Consider the following 19360-nt stretch of genomic DNA (forward strand, 5'->3'; position numbering starts at 1 on the left):
TACTAAAGTAAAAGTATCAATACTGCAATGAAGAAATACTTCAGCCAAGTTACAGCACAAGTAAAAGTCTGGCAATCAAAATTCACTTGAGTAAAAGTACAAAGGTATTGGCATCAAAATGTACTTAAAAGTACCAAAAGTAAAGGTACGCATTATTCAGGATCTTCAAATGTATAAAACAATAGCAGATTGGCTATTTTCAAATGACCAAAATGTATGCAGAGCTGAAGTTGTTAATATATGTTTTGTAATAATAATCAAAATCTACAAATTCTAGTAACTCAAGTTGTCAAATAATTGTAGTGTAGCAAAAGTAAAATATTTGCCTCCGAGATGTAGTGGAGTAGTAGAAGCACAAGTTTTGTAAATTGGAAATACTCAAGTAAAGTACAAATACCTGTACTTAAGTACAATACTTAAGTAAATATACTTTGCTACTTTACACCACTGTGCACCATAAACACAGATGTTTCAGTCTGCCTACAGTTTACTTTAGCCAGCTTCAGTTTAAACTTTAAGAGCTGCGGAGAGAACACATATTGTTCCCATCTGCAATGGGCAGCGCAGAGTACACTTCTCCTCTGATTTCCCAACATCTGAGCCTCAAAAGAAACCAGGAATTCATCACGTGGAAGAGCAGGCACCCACGTTACGAAAGCCCCCTGACCAGGGACGTGCTGGGCCCCTGATTCAGCCCGGGAAAAAGAGTTGGAGAGGCCCTCATTGCCCGCTATAGTGCTGCTGCTACTCAAAAATTTAAATTTGCCATTTCAGATCATGACAAGTGACAAGCCAGTGGGCCAACTACATGAGTTATATTTCGTCGTTGTCGGGTGGAAACCTTGTCAAAAACCGTTTGTTTTGTATTTATCATTTTAAAAATGATTTAAACTAGTGAAAACAGCCGATCTACAAGCACACAACGCCTCGGTGCGAGGCGTTGTGTGCTTGTAGATCTGCTGTTTTCACTACTTTTGTGCAAACAGTTTAATTTTGACTTTTGTGCAAACAGTTTAATTTTGGGAATGAACCGGCCGTTCAGGAGTTGTCCCGCTTTTCCCAATGGCCAGCACGTCCCTGCCCCTGACATTTTGATCCCGTCAAGTTCAAAACCTGATCGAATTTGCATAATATGTAATGGAGATGTTTGGGGACTCCTTCTGGTTTACCGGCAACAACAACAGAATAATTTTCATGATGTTGTTTTGCAACGATTGTTCCTTGGTTCGTGGTCTTTGTGTGCCCGTTTGGCCTGACTCCGTCATCATGTCAGAGAAACCCCTGTTTTGTGTGGGAAACATCACTGCAAGAAGATTGCTTCCATGTAACCAAGGATCTGGCAGCACCAGGGTACGTTGGGTCTGAGAGGATTTAACTGTGATTTACGAGGGGACTCCCTGTTCCTTTGGTAACCTAACCCTAAGCTCACAAACATTTGCCAAACCCTAACCTTAAAGTCGTAGTTCACCCCCAAAATGACTTGTTTTCTATGTATTACTCACACCATGGAGACCTGAGTCCCAGAATATGTTTTGGTTTTTGTCACATTCCTAGGACAGTAATTTGATTACAATAAATGTAAGTGTGGTTTTGTCAGCTCCAAACAAACTCAATCAAAACTCACTGATGCACCCAGACTTGGTTATACGCAGGCATGAAGAAGAACATTGTCCACAGGTTGAACTTGGTTTGCATATTTTACTTAACTTGATATAGACACTAGTGCATTGGTACAAACAGCCTTTTCCCTGGGATTGTTCTCTCTGGCTCTGGTAGAAACCATTTTGTCCACCCAGGTGCATACCATCTCCCCATCAACTGGCCTACTTATGCCCTTGCAGCATAATCAGTGATCAGCCAGGCCTGGGGAGAGGCGTGCCCTTATTGGTGTCCAAATCATTCCATTATTCAATTAACTAATAAACGAATACAACTCGTAGTGCCAAATATACCAAATAATCACGAATATAATAATGAAAATAATAACAATAATCTAACAAATAAACCCAGTGCAATGGCTTTTGCAATAAATGTAGCCCCATTGATTCCGGATGGGGACCCAAATGCATTCGGGTCCCCATCCGGAATCAATGGGGGCAAATTTACAATAAAGTTGTTGTCTTCGGAGTGCGACAACTACAAAAAAATATTATTGAACTCAAGTCTCCATGGCGTGACTAATCAATAGAAAGAAGTCATTTTGGGGTGAACTACTCCTTTATCCTCACAAACACAATGCCTAACCCTAACCTCAACTCTAACTTTGCAGAAACCTCAAAACCACGTTGAACCACCCCATTCGAAAGATATCAACGCACTGAATGGGAATTTGTCACGTCTTTTTAGACCATTGAATGGTGCAGTAGCTACCGTAGGTTAGCTAGATTAATCACACCACTGATTGGGAGATAAATGACCTACGGACGGGCTCAGTAGCTCCGCCATATAAAGAATATAGTTATTGACCATGACAGAGGCACACCGTCTCAGGCGACCTTGAGCCACGTGAGACATCACCGTGCGAACGGTGATGTCAACGCATTGAATGGTGAGCTCAGCATCTCGCCTACTGCACCATTCAAAGGTCTGAAAAGACGTGACAAATTCCCATTCAGTGCATTTAGCATTTGAGCGACACACCGGGAAAAGACAGAGACCGGATTTATGAGCCTGTTGAGCATGTGTGCGTGCTTCTGTGCGTGCGCGTGCTTGCATACATACGTGCGTGGGTGTGCATTGTCACTTACATCCAAAACTCCTCTTCGGGCGTCTTAATTCCAAACGTTGCATTGCTGAAAAGTAATAATACATTTTTGTATAAGTCACTGTTGTCGGGCAGAAACCTCTTATCTCCATATTCAAACCTTTTGTGTTTTTTGGGACATTAACGCCCTACTTGACCACTGATTGATTGATTGAAGACTTTTTTAGAAGTTTGCATAGGAAAATGTACAGTTTCATGACGGTACAGTTCACTGGTACAAGGTCTACTAAAAGGAGATCCTAGAAAAGACTAAGCTTATTTCCACAGGAAACCATTTAAGTATCTCATATAACATTGAATGACAGACGAATAGAACACAGTACTATGCAGTAGATATGTAAAGAAAATAAGAATAAAGAACAAAAAAAAAGAAAACAGTAAGTGTAAACAAACAGTAAGTATATACAAAGAAGGGGCAGGGGAGGGTAGGTCTGGGCTAGGTTTTTTTTTTTTTTACCAGTTGCGAACGGCTGCTGCCTGTAAGTGGTTTTTCAGGGCAATTTTAAAGGATGCTAGGGATCCACACTCCTTTATGGCATAGTACAGACTAGTTACACAAAAGTAGCCAAAGTAGCAGATCCTATTTTATTTGAATCCTGAAAGGTAACAGTTTTGGACACATGAGGTCTTCACCCGACAGAGACGATATAATATAAAGACATAAAGTAATGTCACCAACAGAGAAGAGCAACAACAATACAGAAATAAAGCCAAACAGAACTAGCAACTGTATAAATAGTGACCATAAGTTCTTTGCAATTAAATGAAACTTTTCTTGTCGCTGCTGAACCCTAATGTTTGGTTTGTTAGACGGTGGTGTGGGCAAGGGCCTGTCGCAGGCTACAGTATTAGCGGGGCAGTTAAGGAGAACAATACTTCAGTTCTGGAAAGAAGCACCAAAATTTTACAGAGTGTACCTCTTGGGTCATTCTTTAGAAAAATCACATTAGACACTTAATTTTCAAAATGGCCGCCAGTTTTAAAGATGGCCGCCTTTTCGGATATGTTTTACAGGACGCCAGCCAGTTAATATCGATTTTTCATAATATTAGAGTTGTTTTGTAGGTTTTAAAACATCCTGAGTTCATTCATTACACTTTTAAAGCAGCCAGAATAACCTTTCTGACTTTTGGTTGGGGTCTTTCCTCACCTGGGACCCCCCAGACAGACCCCTGAGCCTATTTCAGTAATCGCTCTGCTCCTGCTCCAGAACAATGTTAAATTAGATCTGAAATATGCTCTGAAATAAAAAATGACGATTTTTTTTTTTTGAAACTTCGAATGTTTTTATGTATCCTGGTTTTATGTATTGTACTTTGATGGTTTATTAGTATTCTCAGTATTATTTATAATGTTTTTTTGTGTTAAACCGTTATGGTTGACAGCTGTTACTGCAGGGATTGCAATAATGAAGGTATTGCAAATTTTCACTTTGGGCGCAGAACAACATTTCCATTTATTGCACTGCACACACACACACACACACACACACACACACACACACACACACACACACACACACACACACACACACACACACACACACACACACACACACACACACACACACACACACACACACACACACACACACACACACACACACACACACACACACACACACACACACACACACACACACACACACACACACACACACACACACACACACACACACACACACACACACACACACACACACACACACACACACACACACACCTCTTTGTTATTGTCACCCCAAAACCCTCACCTTATCCTCTTATAGAGCCCATGGTCAATTACGCCCAAGGAGATTCACTACAATACAGTAATTTCAGACATGCAGGATATATTCGTCTTCATCATCATCATCTTCAATGTCCAACCTAATAGTGTTGACACAGTCTCCACCATAGCATAGAGTGAAAGGCAGGTTATTTGAGCAGCTGCACCGTCCCTTACAACCTGCCTTTGCAGACACATTTGATGAGCTCAAGTACTGCCTTTGGAGCAGGGAGAGCAAGACACCTGACTGGAATATACCCTCCACTCTCTGAATTCCATCTATTTTCTTCGATTGGTGGAAGCACAGGGCAATTTGTCAGGTATGATTTATCCTGCATTGTGACAGAGTTGGCGCGGAGGTAATGTGGTTGCAGTGCAGCACGAGTTCGAGGGAGCATCTCACCCTCCAAGTTCTTTGACAGAAATAGTTCCCATCTGAGTAATCCCAGGGTTGTTGGACCGTTTGAACTGTAAACATGGCATGCAAAATGTTCCGACTGCAATGTTGATGGAAGCTCACCATTTATAAGCTCAGGAGGAATGGCCAATGACCTTGCCAAGGTACTTGAAGCGGTTAATGTCTTGGTCATCATCATCATCAAGTAGGCATTGACCCATGTCTTTTTGGTGATTCCAACAAATGTTCTTCCCCAGTCAGCACCTGAAAAACTATGTACGCAAAGGAACCCTTCTGACATTTGTAACATCCAATAACTTGAACTCACTCGAATATATAAATTTCCTTTTTTTGTACCGGAGGCAAGGACTTGATCGGGTTATCAGCCTCTTCATGTGTTTGCACTTCCTCAAAATCATGTCCCTTGATGAAGGTATCGTATTATGATGCCTACTTTGTCATACCTGACATATTGCCCTGAGCTTCCATCAATTGAAAAAAATAGATGGAATTCAGAGAGTGGAGGGTATGTCCAGTCAGGTTTCTTGCCCTCCCTGCTGCAAAGGCAGTACTTGAGCTCACCAAATGTGGCTGCAAAGCAGGTTACAAGGGACGGTGCAGCTGCTCAAACAATAACCTGCCTTGCACTCTCCTCCCTGCAAATGCTATAGTGGAAACTGTCAACACTATTAGGGACGACATGTATAGTAGTGAATTTCTTTGGGTACAATTGACCGTGAGCTCTTTAAGAGGATAGGGTGCGGGTTTTGGGGTGATGATAACAAAGAGGTGTGTGTGTGTTGTGTTGTCAGTGTGAGTGCAGCGCAATAAATGGTTAGACTGCGCGCCCAAAGTGAGAAGTTGCAATACCTTAATTCTTGCAATCCCTGCAGTAACACCTGTGAACCTGTCTGTCTAACACAAAAATGTAATAAATAATACTGAGAATACTAATAAAAACAGTTAAAAAAAAGAAAAAAAACGTCCCCATCAAGATTCGGCAGGCCCCCTGTAGTAACTCTGAGGACCCCCTAGGGGTCCCGGACCCCCTGTGGAAGACCCCTGGTTATTTGCTACTACTCATTTTTGCTTTCAGAGCCCAGTTACAACAACTTAAATGCTTCAGTTATGATCTAATTTAACATTGCTCTGGAGCAGGAGCAATGTGATTACTGAGATAGGCTCAGGGGTCTGTTTGGGGGGTCCCAGGTGAGGAAAGACCCCAACCAAAAGTCAGAAAGGTTATTCTGGATGCTTTAAAAGTGTAATAAATGAACTCAGGATGTTTTAAAACCTACAAAACAACTCTAATATTATGAAAATCGGACATTAACTGGCTGGCGTACTGTTCAGAGGCAGCCATCTTGGAAACATGGCAGCCATTTTGATTTTTCAAAATGGTCAGTCACAAAAAGGCAGTGGAGGATTTCAAGTACTTCTACTCCACTACATCTCAAAGACAAATAGTGCACTTTTACTCCACTAGAATTATTTGAAAATTTTAGTTGGTAGTTTTTGTTGATTAGTTACTTTGTACATTTTGATTATTATTACAAAACATAACCACTTCAGTTTTCATATATTTGGGATGGGACATTCTATTCTACATTCTAAAAGTACTTACTTTTTGGTACTTTAAGTACATTTTGATACCACTACTTTTGTAACAGTGTATTTCTACATTGCGGTATTGATACATTATTCGTACTTTTTCCACCACTGTCTGAGATGTGCATGTAGATTAACATCATGAAGAAGTACTTCATTTGAACCAGGCCTGCCAAGGTTACTGGGGGAATAATCTTAGCTATTTAACGAGTGTAATATTTCCCACGTACAGGCCTGTAGCCTTCATTACAGAAGGTCAGAAAATGACCTCTTCCTCCTAAATCAACATTATGGGTGTGTGAGAATGTGCAAATTTCACGCAGACCAATACAAATCCTTAATTTCTTGTAATCCGCACAAATCACGACCTAGCCATAAACCCTTCAACGCGACCTAGCAATCAAAGCAAGTCACTATGTGCAGCACCATTATATATCCATAAATCATGTTTAATTCCTCTTTAACAGTGGTGGAAAAAGTACTCACATTTTAACTCTGTTACAAGTAAAGGTCTGGAATTCAAAATGTACTTGAAGTACAAAGGTATTGGCATCAAAATGTACTTAAAGTAGCAAAAGTAGAAAGTACGCATTATGCAGAATATCCCATTTCACAAGTTTTGAAATGTATAAAATGTATAAAATTCAGATATCTAGACACAGACGAGTGTTGTGTACCTACTACCTACGGGGATGGTCCTGAAAGTGAGTGACAGGTGCGTCACTTATTGGAACAGAATGCGCTGCGTTTTTAGAATCCGCTGGCTGCAGAAAACAGTCAGCTGCTCTGTTATTTAAAAAAAAAATCACACCCAGTGTGAAGTGAGCAGTGCTATTTATGAGTTAATTTCATTAAATGTCCCGCGAAGCTTGGTCAATGTGACCCTGGGCGTACTTGTACAGTACATACAGTATACAGACAAAACCAGATGTTTTGTCCGTCAGTCAGTCCCTCCGTCTGTCCGTCACGTCACACTTTTGCCCCTACTCTTATCTCCACCACCGTTGCCCCTATCCATGCCAAACTTTGCACACAGACTCCTTGGGTGGCAAATTACAACCTCTGATATTTCACATGGCCCTCTTCTTGCGCCACCATCAGGCCGATTTTTGCAAAACACATTTTTGGACACTGCTCCTACAGATGTTGGCCTAAAATCACACAAAGCGGTACACTATCTCTAAAGTCATCAACATGGATCTGTCCCATTCCCTCCTGATTGGCTACGATTGCCTTCTAAAGTTTGTGTATGCGATAGGGAGTCTTACTGGTGTTAACAATATGACTATTGCAGCTGTCACTGTAGTCATCGGAGCAGTAGGAGGAACTTACATATCACTGTAGTCATCAGGGTAATAGGAGGAAGGGGTGGTGTTGCTGAGGAAGGACCAGCTGGAGTCTGAGCTGAACATGTGGGGGTTGGCGTAGACGCTCAGGCGGTTGTGACACATCTCTGAACCGGAAGGAAATGCATCATTATAATAGGCAGTCTAAGCAGACCTTTTCTACAACCGCGACGCGAGGCGGGACTACGGCTGCTATGACGCAATCACCGTAGCGGGCTGCGGTCAAAATCGTTAAGCAACAGCCTTCCGCGACGGGGTCCCACCCCTGTTACTGAACTCTTTGGTTCCCATGGCGACCACGCAGCAGGTGTTGTAGACACCAGTGTTTCCCCTACAGCAGTGAAGCAGTGGCGGGCCGCCGCTGCTTCAAATAGGGCCGCCACTGTATGATTTTCACTTTCACTTTTTTTTTTTTTTTTTTTTTTTTAAGATTTTTTTTTTTTAAGATGTTTTTTCCCCCCACAACAATGTAGCGCTCATGTGAAGCATAGCGTTCTAACTTCTCTCGCTTACATACGGTTGTAAGGAGATGTATATGTCTAGTTTCTCCCCCTCCCCTCTCTCATTAAGTCCAGTCAGTCAGTCAGCTGCCTCGTCGCGCTGAGCACCTCTGATTCTGAGCTGACTACGTCTTTGCCCCTCGTTAGCATATTTGCTACTGGTGTGTACAATTAGAAGATTTGGGCTGTGGATAAAAGCAGTGCCTCAGCGACGGGTCTGAATCATGTAGTTTACCGCTGTTTGGCAATAGTAGGCTTACTTGTCGCATGCTAAAGAGAGCTAAGTGCTAACACGGTTGTCATTCTCTCACTGGTTAGATGTGGAATAGAAACGAGGGATGCATCACCAACACTGTCATTAGGCAACAAACATTGTTGACTAGTCAGAAATAAACTTTGCTGTTGTTCTTTCATACACACCTCCATTCCGAAACCCCACCATTCCGAAGATTGACTTACATTATTCGGAATGGTGGGGTTTCCCATTGTTCTATTAGACCCCACCATTCCGAAAATCAGAAACACCACCATTCCGAATATGCAGTTTCATTTTCACCCACCTCCACCCACCCCACCAACCTCCACCCACTTTCACCCACCTCCACCCAATTTCACCCAACTCCACCCATCTCCACCCACTTCCACCCACCTCTACCCACTTTCACCTACCCCACCCACCCACCTCCATCCACCCCACCAACCTCCACCCCCACCTGTACCCACATCCACCAAGTTTCACCCAGCCCCACCCACCTCCACTAACTTTCACCTACCTCCATCCAGATCCCTCCACCCACCCCACCCATCTCCACCCACTTTCACCCACCTCCACACACCTCCACCTACTTTCACTCACATCCACACATTTTCCCCACCTCCAACTATTTTCACCCATCTCCACCCACCTCCACACATTTTCACCCACATCCAACCAGTTTCAGCCACCCCCACCTACCTCTGCTCAATTTCACCCACCTCCATCCACTCCATCAACCTCCACCTACTTTCACCCAGCTCTATTCACTTTCCCCCAACCTCCACCCACTTTCACCCAGGCCCACCCACTTTTACCCAACTCCACCCACTTTCCTGCCCCTTGGAGTCAGGTGAAAGTGGGTGGAGGTGGTGGGGGGTGAACGTGGGTGAGGTAAAGTGGGTGGAGGTGGGTGAAAGTTAAAATAATTTAAATTTCGGAATGGTGGGGTTTCGGAATGGGGGTGTTTCGGAATGGTGGTGTTTCGGAATGGTGGGGTTTCGGAATGGTGGTGTTTCGGAATGGAGGGGTGTCCCCGTAGCAGTGGTGTAAAGTAACTAGTAGTCTACATTTACTTTACAAGTACTGTACTTAAGTACTATAGGAGTATTTCAAATTCTCAATACTTTTACTTCTACTCCACTACATTTATGACATGATGGCTATACGCAAATAGCCGATCTACAAGCTCACAAAGTGTCGTGTTGTGAGCTTGTAGAGCTTGTAAATCTGCTATTTTTAAAGGATTTTAAATTTTTTATACATTTGGAAACTGTTATGATTACTGAGAACTTTTACTTTTAGTACTTAAGTTTTCATTTTTTATACATTTGGAAACTGTTAGGATTACTGACAACTTTTACTTTTAGTACTTAAGTTTATTTTGACACCAATACTTTTGTACCTTTTTCTTATTCCACTACATTTTTTATTCCAGACATCTACTTGTAAGTTGTAACACAGTATGTCTACATTAGAATGTTGATACTGTACTTTTTCCACCACTGGTGAGTAGGATTGGTTCTCAAAGTGGGGTCCGGGGACCCCGAGGGGTCCTTGAAGGAGTTCCAGGGGGTCCCCAGGCCCCAGCCAAATGATAGATAGTTATGAACCAAATAGACCCTTATGGGTCTGTAGCTCAGAAGCCCCCCCCCCCCCCCCCCCCCCCCCGCTCTCCGCAATTCTCCCCCACTCCTTCAGCTTCTGGCTAGGGGAAACACTGGACACTACATGGAAAGCTAGCCTCTGCCGTTGTAAGGACGGCTGCGACGGTGGCAGGTTGATCTAGCGCTGATCATTTCCGGTTACCGTTGTCACTTGTCATCTGCCGTTGCCGTAGCGTTGCTTAAAGTTGCTATTGTTGATGTCGGGCAGAAACCTACTTGTCTGACTCAAATTTTGACCTGATGGCCAAGATTATCCCCAGAGCAAGGAGGCAAGGATCTATTAGCTCAATGGTCAAAAGAAATCTGCACTTGCGCAGGAAACCGGGTTCAAATCCGGAGTAGAAGAGGGTGGTAGGGATGGCAGCTTTAACCAATGTATTACAACTGTACATCATTGTATAAATTTGACAGCCTTTGAATGAAAGTTTAAAAAAAATGTTTAAAGTTGTAAAATCCTGGTGTAAATCTTCGATAGGAGGATACGTTGTGGTTTACACTTCCGATAACCCTGGGGTTCGGTGGGATAGCAGCGGCTTTTATTGCACATGTGTCGAACATGTGCAATAAACCTACAGTAGCCTTGGGGGGGAGGGGGCAGATGGTAGTAAAGTGAATAGTTTTATAGACTTTCAAAACCTTTTTAATACCTAAAGAAAAAAGACCAATACTGCAACAGCATCAAAAGTAATCAACAAACTATAATATAAAAACTGGTCAAACATTGGCCAAATTGTCAAATAATATAAGAAATGCAGGTTTTGGGAATATAGCTAATCTACAAGCTCACAACGCCTTGTGGAACCGAGTCAAACTAAATAAAATGCCTCAACTCCTACAATTCCAAGTGCTTGTCAGGGTGGGAGGTCCCAAATATGATCAAATGTTGTACTCCACAACAACTATTTGAAACTTTCGGCCATTTGAAAATACAAGCTTAGAATGAGTCGCATCGTGACGCATTGTACATTTGCAAAATGTGAGTACTTTTCCCACCACTGCATCTTACCAGTGTTCCAGGAGTTGTCGCAGGTGGCCCAAGGCAGAGGATACTTGAAGGAGTTGTACAGGTAGAAGAGAGCCCAGGCCAGGATCACAATGTAGTAGACGTTCAGATACATGACGATCACCTGGGAGGCGATCCCAATCCCTGCAGGACGCAAAGCACATGTCATACTCATGTCTATGTTTGCTTTCCATTTCTTTTCCTTTTGTCTCTCTTTTTTTTCATTTAGAGTAGCCAATTATTTTTGTAACCCTTTTTCTCCCCATTTTAGACTTTCTTCCAATTAATTCCTCCCCACACACGCTTCTGTGTTCTCACTGCTGTTGTATCCTACTGGCTCACCTGCCAGTGAGGAGCCCCCACCGGGAGCATGTAGGCCTATGGCTTTCGTCCTACTCCTGCCTCAACCCGTAGGAGTATGTGCAGTGACAAATATCACCCACCCTGCCCGGCTTCCCTCCGCTGAACACGGGCATATTGTGTTCGCGTAGACACCTGACAAAGCTGGATGCACCACTGTGGATTCAAACCCACAACAACCTAACCTCCATGGTGGTGGGCAGGGACTTTATCACTGCACCACCAGAGTGCCTCTTTGATTTCCATTTAAAATATAATTTTTGTTTGTGTGGACTGGAGAGAGTCTCACATTGTCTTCCGGATGCGGAGGTTTCAAGTTCAAGTTTGATTTATTTACAGTGCAAAATCACATGAATGTCTCGATACACTTTATAACATATTATGACACAATATCGTCGCTGTCGGGAAGAAACTTCTTGAGAGCATGGTCACACCGCACTTTTATTCTACCTATAAAACATCTAAACAGACTTTTAGATTCTTTGTTTTGTTTTTTCTATGTGCGTTCATCATTTCAGGAAAATCGAACGTTTACGATTTCTCAAACTGACGTAGCTATTTTACATCAAACTTTAGTCTTGGGAGAACATTCTTTGACTGATCCAGAACATTCACTGAGATGTTAGAAGATAAAAGATGCCTTGCCAAGGAGAAGTCAGGACTGTCAGAACAAAACACAAGCCAGCAATAAATAAACCTTTTTAAAGATGTTAAGATGCTGTCAACCTAGAAACTCACAAAGTCACTTTGATCGTGTCAAAGGACACCTGTTAATTCATTCCTTCCACATTTCGCAATAGATGCCAGATTCAACACATGGCAAAGCGTCCAATAGTTAATTGTATTGGACACCAAACAAAATAACATAGCAAAGTGTTACTAAAACCCTTACAGCTCTGTAAAAGAAAACTGTAAGTGATGAAATGTCTAGAATGAGTGTGTGTGTGTGTGTGCGTGCGTGCGTGCGTGCGTGCGTGCGTGTGCTTGTGTACACCTGTGTGTATGTACTGTACAGCAGGGGTCTTCAATAGGGGGTCCGGGACCCCTAGGGGGTCCTCAGTTACTACAGGGGTTCCTCCAAATCGCTGTGTGGTAGAAACTTTATTTTTTTTATATTAACCACTTGAACCCTAGTGTCCATATTCTGAGAACTTTTGCCAAAAATAGCAGATCTACAAGCTCACAGTGCCTCGTGCTGCGAGGCGTTGAGCCTGTAGATCGGCTATTTTTAGCAAATAGCTTTGGAGCAGACTAAGTACAGAGTGAAAGGTCAAGTTTATTAAGTGTTGACGCTTGACGGCTCAAGTGGTTACATATCTGATTACACAAATTGACATGAATCCAAAATACACTGATGATTGTGCTGTCAAATGATGAAACTATATGGAATCTGGGGATCCCTGCTTCATCTCTCTCTCAGCTAAGGGGTCCTTGGCCTGAAAGCACTGAAGACCCCTGCTGTACAGTATGCATCTGCATAGTTCGGCAGGATTACCATCCTGTACGTGTAGTGGAGGGCCGCACCTGCACCTATGGAGTGCTTGCTATGAGTCTGCGTGGAAAATGGAAACCGAGATGAACACAGACAGGAGTGTTCTTGAGAGCCTTTGATCTGTCGTCCAAGGACTAATGCCTCACATGTGTGCGTCTGTGCGCACGCTGATAAGGTGAAATTATATTATGTTATTATTGCTTAGTAGTGAATAGATTTGCTAGTTTGAGTGTGAGCCCTGAGAACGTGGATCTAACACCAGTTGTAGATAAGGCTAGAATGTAGGGAGTGTAGAGAGCAAGGGCACACAGCTGACAGAAGAGGAGCACTTGTTTTACGATTCTCACAGCTCAGTAGAGGAGATCACATGTTGTTCTTTAGACAATGATAAGGCGGACAGTCAGGGAGAGTAAAATGGTAAATGGTGCATGTATATAGCGCTTTTATCCAAAGCGCTTTATATTCACCCATTCACACACACACATTCATACACCGGTGGCGGTGGAAACCATGCAAGGCACCAACCTTGCATGGTAGATTATTGTAACTCATTATACACCGGTATTGATCAGGCTTCACTTAAACGCTTGCAGTTAGTCCAGAACGCAGCGGCCCGCCTCCTCACATGCACTAGAAAACGCGACCATATCACCCCAGTCTTGGCCACCCTCCATTGGCTCCCCATTAAATATAGAATTGATTTTAAGGTTCTTTTATTTGTTTTTAAATCCCTTCATGGCCTGTCACCATCTTACCTCTCTGATTTAATTCACCCCTATGTCCCTACCAGGACCCTAAGGTCAGCAGACAAGATGCTGCTAGAGCCCCTCACAACGAATAAAAGGAGCAGAGTTGACCGTGCCTTTGCAGCTACAGGTCCCACGCTATGGAACCTGTTACCTCTCCCCATCAGATCGGCCCAGTCCATAGGCGTTTTTAAGTCCTTACTAAAAACACATTTGTTCACTATTGCTTTTAATTGTACATAGCTCTGATCTGCTCATATCCCTTGCTTTTTGTAAATGTATTCACCTTGTTGTTGTCTGCAATTGATGTTTTATATTGTTTTGTTTTTAATTGTTGTTCAGCACTTTGGTCAGCATTGCTGTTGTAAATGTGCTATATAAATAAAGGTTGATTTGATTTGATTTGAACCTGCTCACCGGGAGCAACTCGGGGTTCAATGTCTTGCCCAAAGACACTTCCACATGTAGACAGGAGGAGCCCGGGATTTGAACAGCCACCGACCCATGGATCACTGGCCAACCTGCTCTACCTCCTGAGCTACAGCCGCCCCTAGCTCTGGTCCATCGCGTCACCTCCCGGTGACGCTCTGACAGACCTGCCGGCAAATGGCTAGACCGCGATATCTCAGCCCCTCCGAGCGCTCAGCTTCAGTCAAAATAAACAAAACTATTTCACTACTCACCAAACCAAAGATAGTTTTGCGCTGTTGAAAGTCTATTCTCCGCAGTGGTGAGCCCCTCAGCACCCCACCTACTCTGTAAAATACATTCTTTTTGTCATGAAATAAAACGCACCCACCTCGAGCCACCTAGCGGCCACCGCCAGAATAGACATTCAACAACGCAAAACTACCTTTGGTTTGGTGAGTAGTGAAGTAGTTTTGTTTATTTTGACTGAAGTTGAGCGCTCGTAGGGGCTGAGAAAACGCAGTCTATTCATTTGCCGACGGGTCTGTCAGAGCGTCACCGGGAGGTGACGCAATGGACCAGAGCTAAGCCGCCCCTAGAGTCTTGTCTTGTGTGTTGTTGGTGAAGGACGAAGGATGTTTATCTTGTGACTGTTACAGCGCTGTAAATAAATGTTTTCTATTATCTTTTAACATAGTTTCTGAGTAAAGGTTTGCTGATCTTTTGAGAGTTTCAATTCCACTAGACATGGAGTCCATAAATTAAGTAGGATTTCCACGTCAATGCGCACACACACTTTTGTGTCTTTTCCCATTACAGCTTTATACGACTACTTCCAGGCAGCAGCAACCACCCCTCTCCCTCTCTCTCACTTCTAGACCTGCCTCTGTCTAACATCTGTATCGGCCAGACATTGAATTTCACCTGTTACATCAACCGCACGCCTTTGAGGCGAGCAGACATACAGACCAAAAATGTTTGAACCTTATGCCCGCCGAGGTTTTTTCGGCAACTGTCCATCCTAATCTTGCAAACCACTGTACCGATCATTGCCAAATGTCTTGTGCACAATGCCAATAGGCCAAGGAAGCCATGCGTTTCCTTTCCACATATGTTTTACATCTTTTTGGGGGAAATAATTCACTTACATTTTTACAATGGAGGACATTGGGCGTGTCGGATGTGGCTGAAACCTTGCCCTATGATGTCATGGGTATGTATGTCATAGGAAGATGACTGATGTCATAGGCTGGCCTCATGACGCCACAACGCTATTAGGCCCTGTCTTCTTGTTTACAGCAGTGGTTCTCAAACATTTTCATGTCAGACAAGGACCCCACAATAATGTGTTGGCATCAAAAAATACTTAAAGTACCAAAAGTAAAAGTACAAAATGTTTGAAAATAGCAGATCTACAAGCTCACAACAAAAAAGTTGTGAGCTTGTATTTTCAAATAGCTGAGGTATAAAATAGCGTCAAAGTGGTTTATGTATGTATTATATAATATTATAATTTATATCTGAAAAGTAACTAGTAACTAAAGTTTTCAAATAATCATAGTGGAGTAATAGCACAATATTTGGAACCGATATGTAGTGGAGCAGAAGTAAAATTACTGGAAACTGGAAATGGTCAAGTAAAGTACAAATACCTCAAAATTGTACTTAAGCACAGTACTTTACGCCACTGTTGCCAACGATATGAGATATGAATGGAAGGCTTGTTCTTTTACCCTCAAACATGGGGCAGATCTTCCTCCAGGCCGTCACCCCGCCCTCGCTGGTGTACTGGCCCATCGCCGTCTCCAGGAAGAACACGGGAATACCACAGAAGAAGAGGAACACAAAGTAAGGGATGAAGAAGACGCCTGTGAATAAACACACACAGAGAGATAAAGAAGGAGGCCCGCACACCGTCTAGAGCTCCCCGAAGAGAATTTTATTGGCAACTTTTCGACCCACAATGGGTGGGTCGAAAAGTCTGTGAAAAGACAGTTTTGTTGGTACATTTTCTAGCCCAAGGAATGTTTTTCATGCAAAACAAATGCTTGCAATGGATTCAGAATCATGAAAACTCCCCAGTTTGACCCCTCACATGCTATTTAAAGCAGATTTCTTATTATAATTTTTTTTCAGTGTAGTGGAGTCAATGGGACAGTGAATACAAATTGCCATAACCTTTTTTCGCGATGTTTCCGGCAGAGCAGGCCTCTCATTCTGTGGACCTTAATGACCAAACTAGGGCCCAAGGTGGAGGGGCCTTAATTATTTTATACTTTAGCTACTGAAAAATAGCAGATATACAAGCTCACAGCGCGGCACCGCGAGCCCGCTATTTTTGAAAAGTCGTGAAAATGTGTGCAAATCTTTGAATATATGTATTTTTTAAGCGAACATTTGTAACTCAAATTTTGCTTCTGTGGGTGTCCCTGGAACTAAATGTTCTGAGATGGGGGTCCGTGGCCAAATACATATCATTTTGGGGGTCCTTCACATGAAAACGTTTGAGCACTACTGTCATAGAAACATAGGTTTTTCAAAAACCCTTAGAAGTATTTGAAATATTCAAAGACTTGCATAAATGTTCACGATTTTTCAAAAATAGCAGTTCTACAAACTTGCAGCGTGGCACTCGGTGCCAAGCTGTGAGCTTGTATATCTGCTATTGTTCAATAGTTAAAGCACCCAGGGCCCAGAATTTGTCTTGTATACTGTAGCTTCGGTTCAAGTGTCTTACCCTGTTAATCGCCATATTGTCGCTGCCGGGCATCTCCATGTTTTATCGAAAGATGTACGCCCTAGTTGATCATACTAGAGCATCACACGAAAGCATCAAAAGTAGTAGATCCACAAGCTCGAAAGCTTTTGAGCTTGTAGATCTGCTACTTTTGAATTTGAATCCTGAAAAGTAACAGTTTTTGGGAAATATGACCTTCCCATCCAACAGAGAATCACTATAGTATGGTGGTTAAAAGTGCATGGATGAAAAACGTGTACATCACAGAATGATACTGTATCCTTACGAGATTCCAAGGGGGAATGAATACCATTATTCAGTGGTTCTCAAAGTGGGGTCCGGGTTCCAGTGGGTCCGCGGCCAAATATATATCAATTTCGGGGGTCTTTGGCACGGAAATGTTTGAGAACCACTGGCTACGAGTCCCAGGACTTTGAAAGGAAACCCTTATAACTGAGTGAATACAGAGAGAGCCATTGAGATGATTCTGAAGGGAAGTGCGTTGACATGGGCCGATAGCCTTCTAAACCTCTGATTGTGAAGCCCCCTGCGTGCAGACATGGGATTCCGTTCCCTGCGGCTACGATCTCTTCTCTTTCTCATGATCAATCTCTGGGAATCTCTCTCATTGTTCTAGCTTCTCACAAATACCCCCTCACATACAATACATGCATGCACACACATGAAGCACTGTAGGAGCTGCACGATACATCGATTCAGCATCGACATTGCAATGTACACACTTGTGCAACAGTAAATGTATATTTTACCATCTCTTTTTCGTGCATGTAATGTTTGTATTTGTTGATTACATGTAAATATTGTGTTGATTTTGTAAGCTATGATAATGGATTGAATACATAGGTATATAATGGAAACAAGCCCTCAGGACAAAAATATCCTTTTAGCTTTAATGTCTCTCATTTCTGACCACTAAAGTATTCAATTAAATAAAAATATGAATCCCAGTGGGAAATTAGTTCATTTCATTAAGCGTCCACGAAGCTTAACCAATGTGTGATGGGGCAGGACATACAGACATGAGACATCCACACACACACACAGACAAAGGCAGATGTAGGAGCGCTTAGCACCGCTCAAAGATTAAAGAACAGCGACATTGCAATGGAGGCAAACTGATCCTGGCAGTAAGATTGTAGAAAAACATTTTTTAATAGAAAAACAAACTGATGTCTTTGCATTTTTCATGACATATCTGGGAGAAAATCAGTGCACTACGGTCGAATATAATTGGTCATTTTCATTAGCCTAGCTACATTTTCATCAGCTTTCAGCTGCATTTCATGTCATGAAAGTGCTATCCAAATAAAGTTGTATTACTAATAAGACGCCTCAGGGCGACATGCGACCTCGCCCTGCCATGTCTTGGCCATCTGGCCAGTGATGTATATCTGAACAGTTACCCATATATGGAGACCCCTGGTACCCATATATTGAGATCCATGTACAATATATGGAGATATGCTGTGAGAGCTCAAACATCCTTACTCAATTATTCGTTATGTGAAAGTCCTATGACGTCTATGACATCTGACATCATACATACAATCCCTTTTATGCCCATGGAGTTCCCTGTCTGTAGAACCAGCCACAGAGATATGGGCTGTCTTGGCCATATGGATTCTGTTAGTGTGGTATGTGGCCGATGTGGCCTCCATAATGGGCATTCCTATATGAAGTCCTGTTAGATATGGGCTTTAATATTGATGACATCAGGGATCTCCATGTATGGGCATAAAAGGGATTCTGTTAGTGTGGTTCCAATGACATCACAGTGAGTGAAGTCAGAGTGTGATGTCAAATATTTCAAAAAGCTGATCTACAAGCTCAAAACGCGTCAATGTAGATTGGCTATTTGAGGTATTTAAAAAAAAATCAAAATAGTAAAAAGGGGCAAAGAAGTTTAGGCATAAGAGGTAAGGCATGAACGAAAATATAATTTCCAAAAGTATTACTTTTCTGGGTCCAAATTCCAAAGTAGCAAAAGAAGCAGATCTACAAGCTCAAAGCGTGTCACTTCGCACCACGTTTCGAAACTTTCGAGCTTGCGGATCTGCTCCTTTTGATGCTTTTGTGGGTGATCAAGTAGGGTGTTAATTTACTGAGGAAAAAAAAACAAAAAAACGTTGGAATATGGAGATAGGAGGTTTCAGGCATTCTGCATTTCTGTGGTCAGAGATGTCATGTTGAGTCAAACCAGAATATTACACTTAGCAAATTCCTTATTCCACCCTCTGAAATGACCCTAATCATTGTGATGAATCATTTCCAAATGGAAGAATCCTCTTTCC

At 42.6% G+C, this 19360-nt stretch overlaps 1 protein-coding gene across 1 annotated transcript in view; it reads right to left on the reverse strand.

Moving 5' to 3' along the window:
* The window catches only part of LOC308308886 (sodium- and chloride-dependent betaine transporter-like), a gene marked incomplete at both ends in the record, with an annotated part of 43238 nt that overhangs the window by 22428 nt on the left and 1450 nt on the right, over positions 1–19360 (reverse strand). The window contains 4 exons of the mRNA XM_080754342.1: positions 2748–2792; positions 7869–7989; positions 11309–11449; positions 16045–16179. Of these exons, the coding sequence (XP_080610468.1) occupies positions 2748–2792; positions 7869–7989; positions 11309–11449; positions 16045–16179 (442 nt within the window). The remainder of the gene's footprint in view (positions 1–2747; positions 2793–7868; positions 7990–11308; positions 11450–16044; positions 16180–19360) is intronic.

This window comes from Nannobrachium achirus, assembly GCF_963921795.1.
Source record: "Nannobrachium achirus genome assembly, chromosome: 23".
In the NCBI taxonomy this organism is placed as follows: domain Eukaryota; kingdom Metazoa; phylum Chordata; class Actinopteri; order Myctophiformes; family Myctophidae; genus Nannobrachium; species Nannobrachium achirus.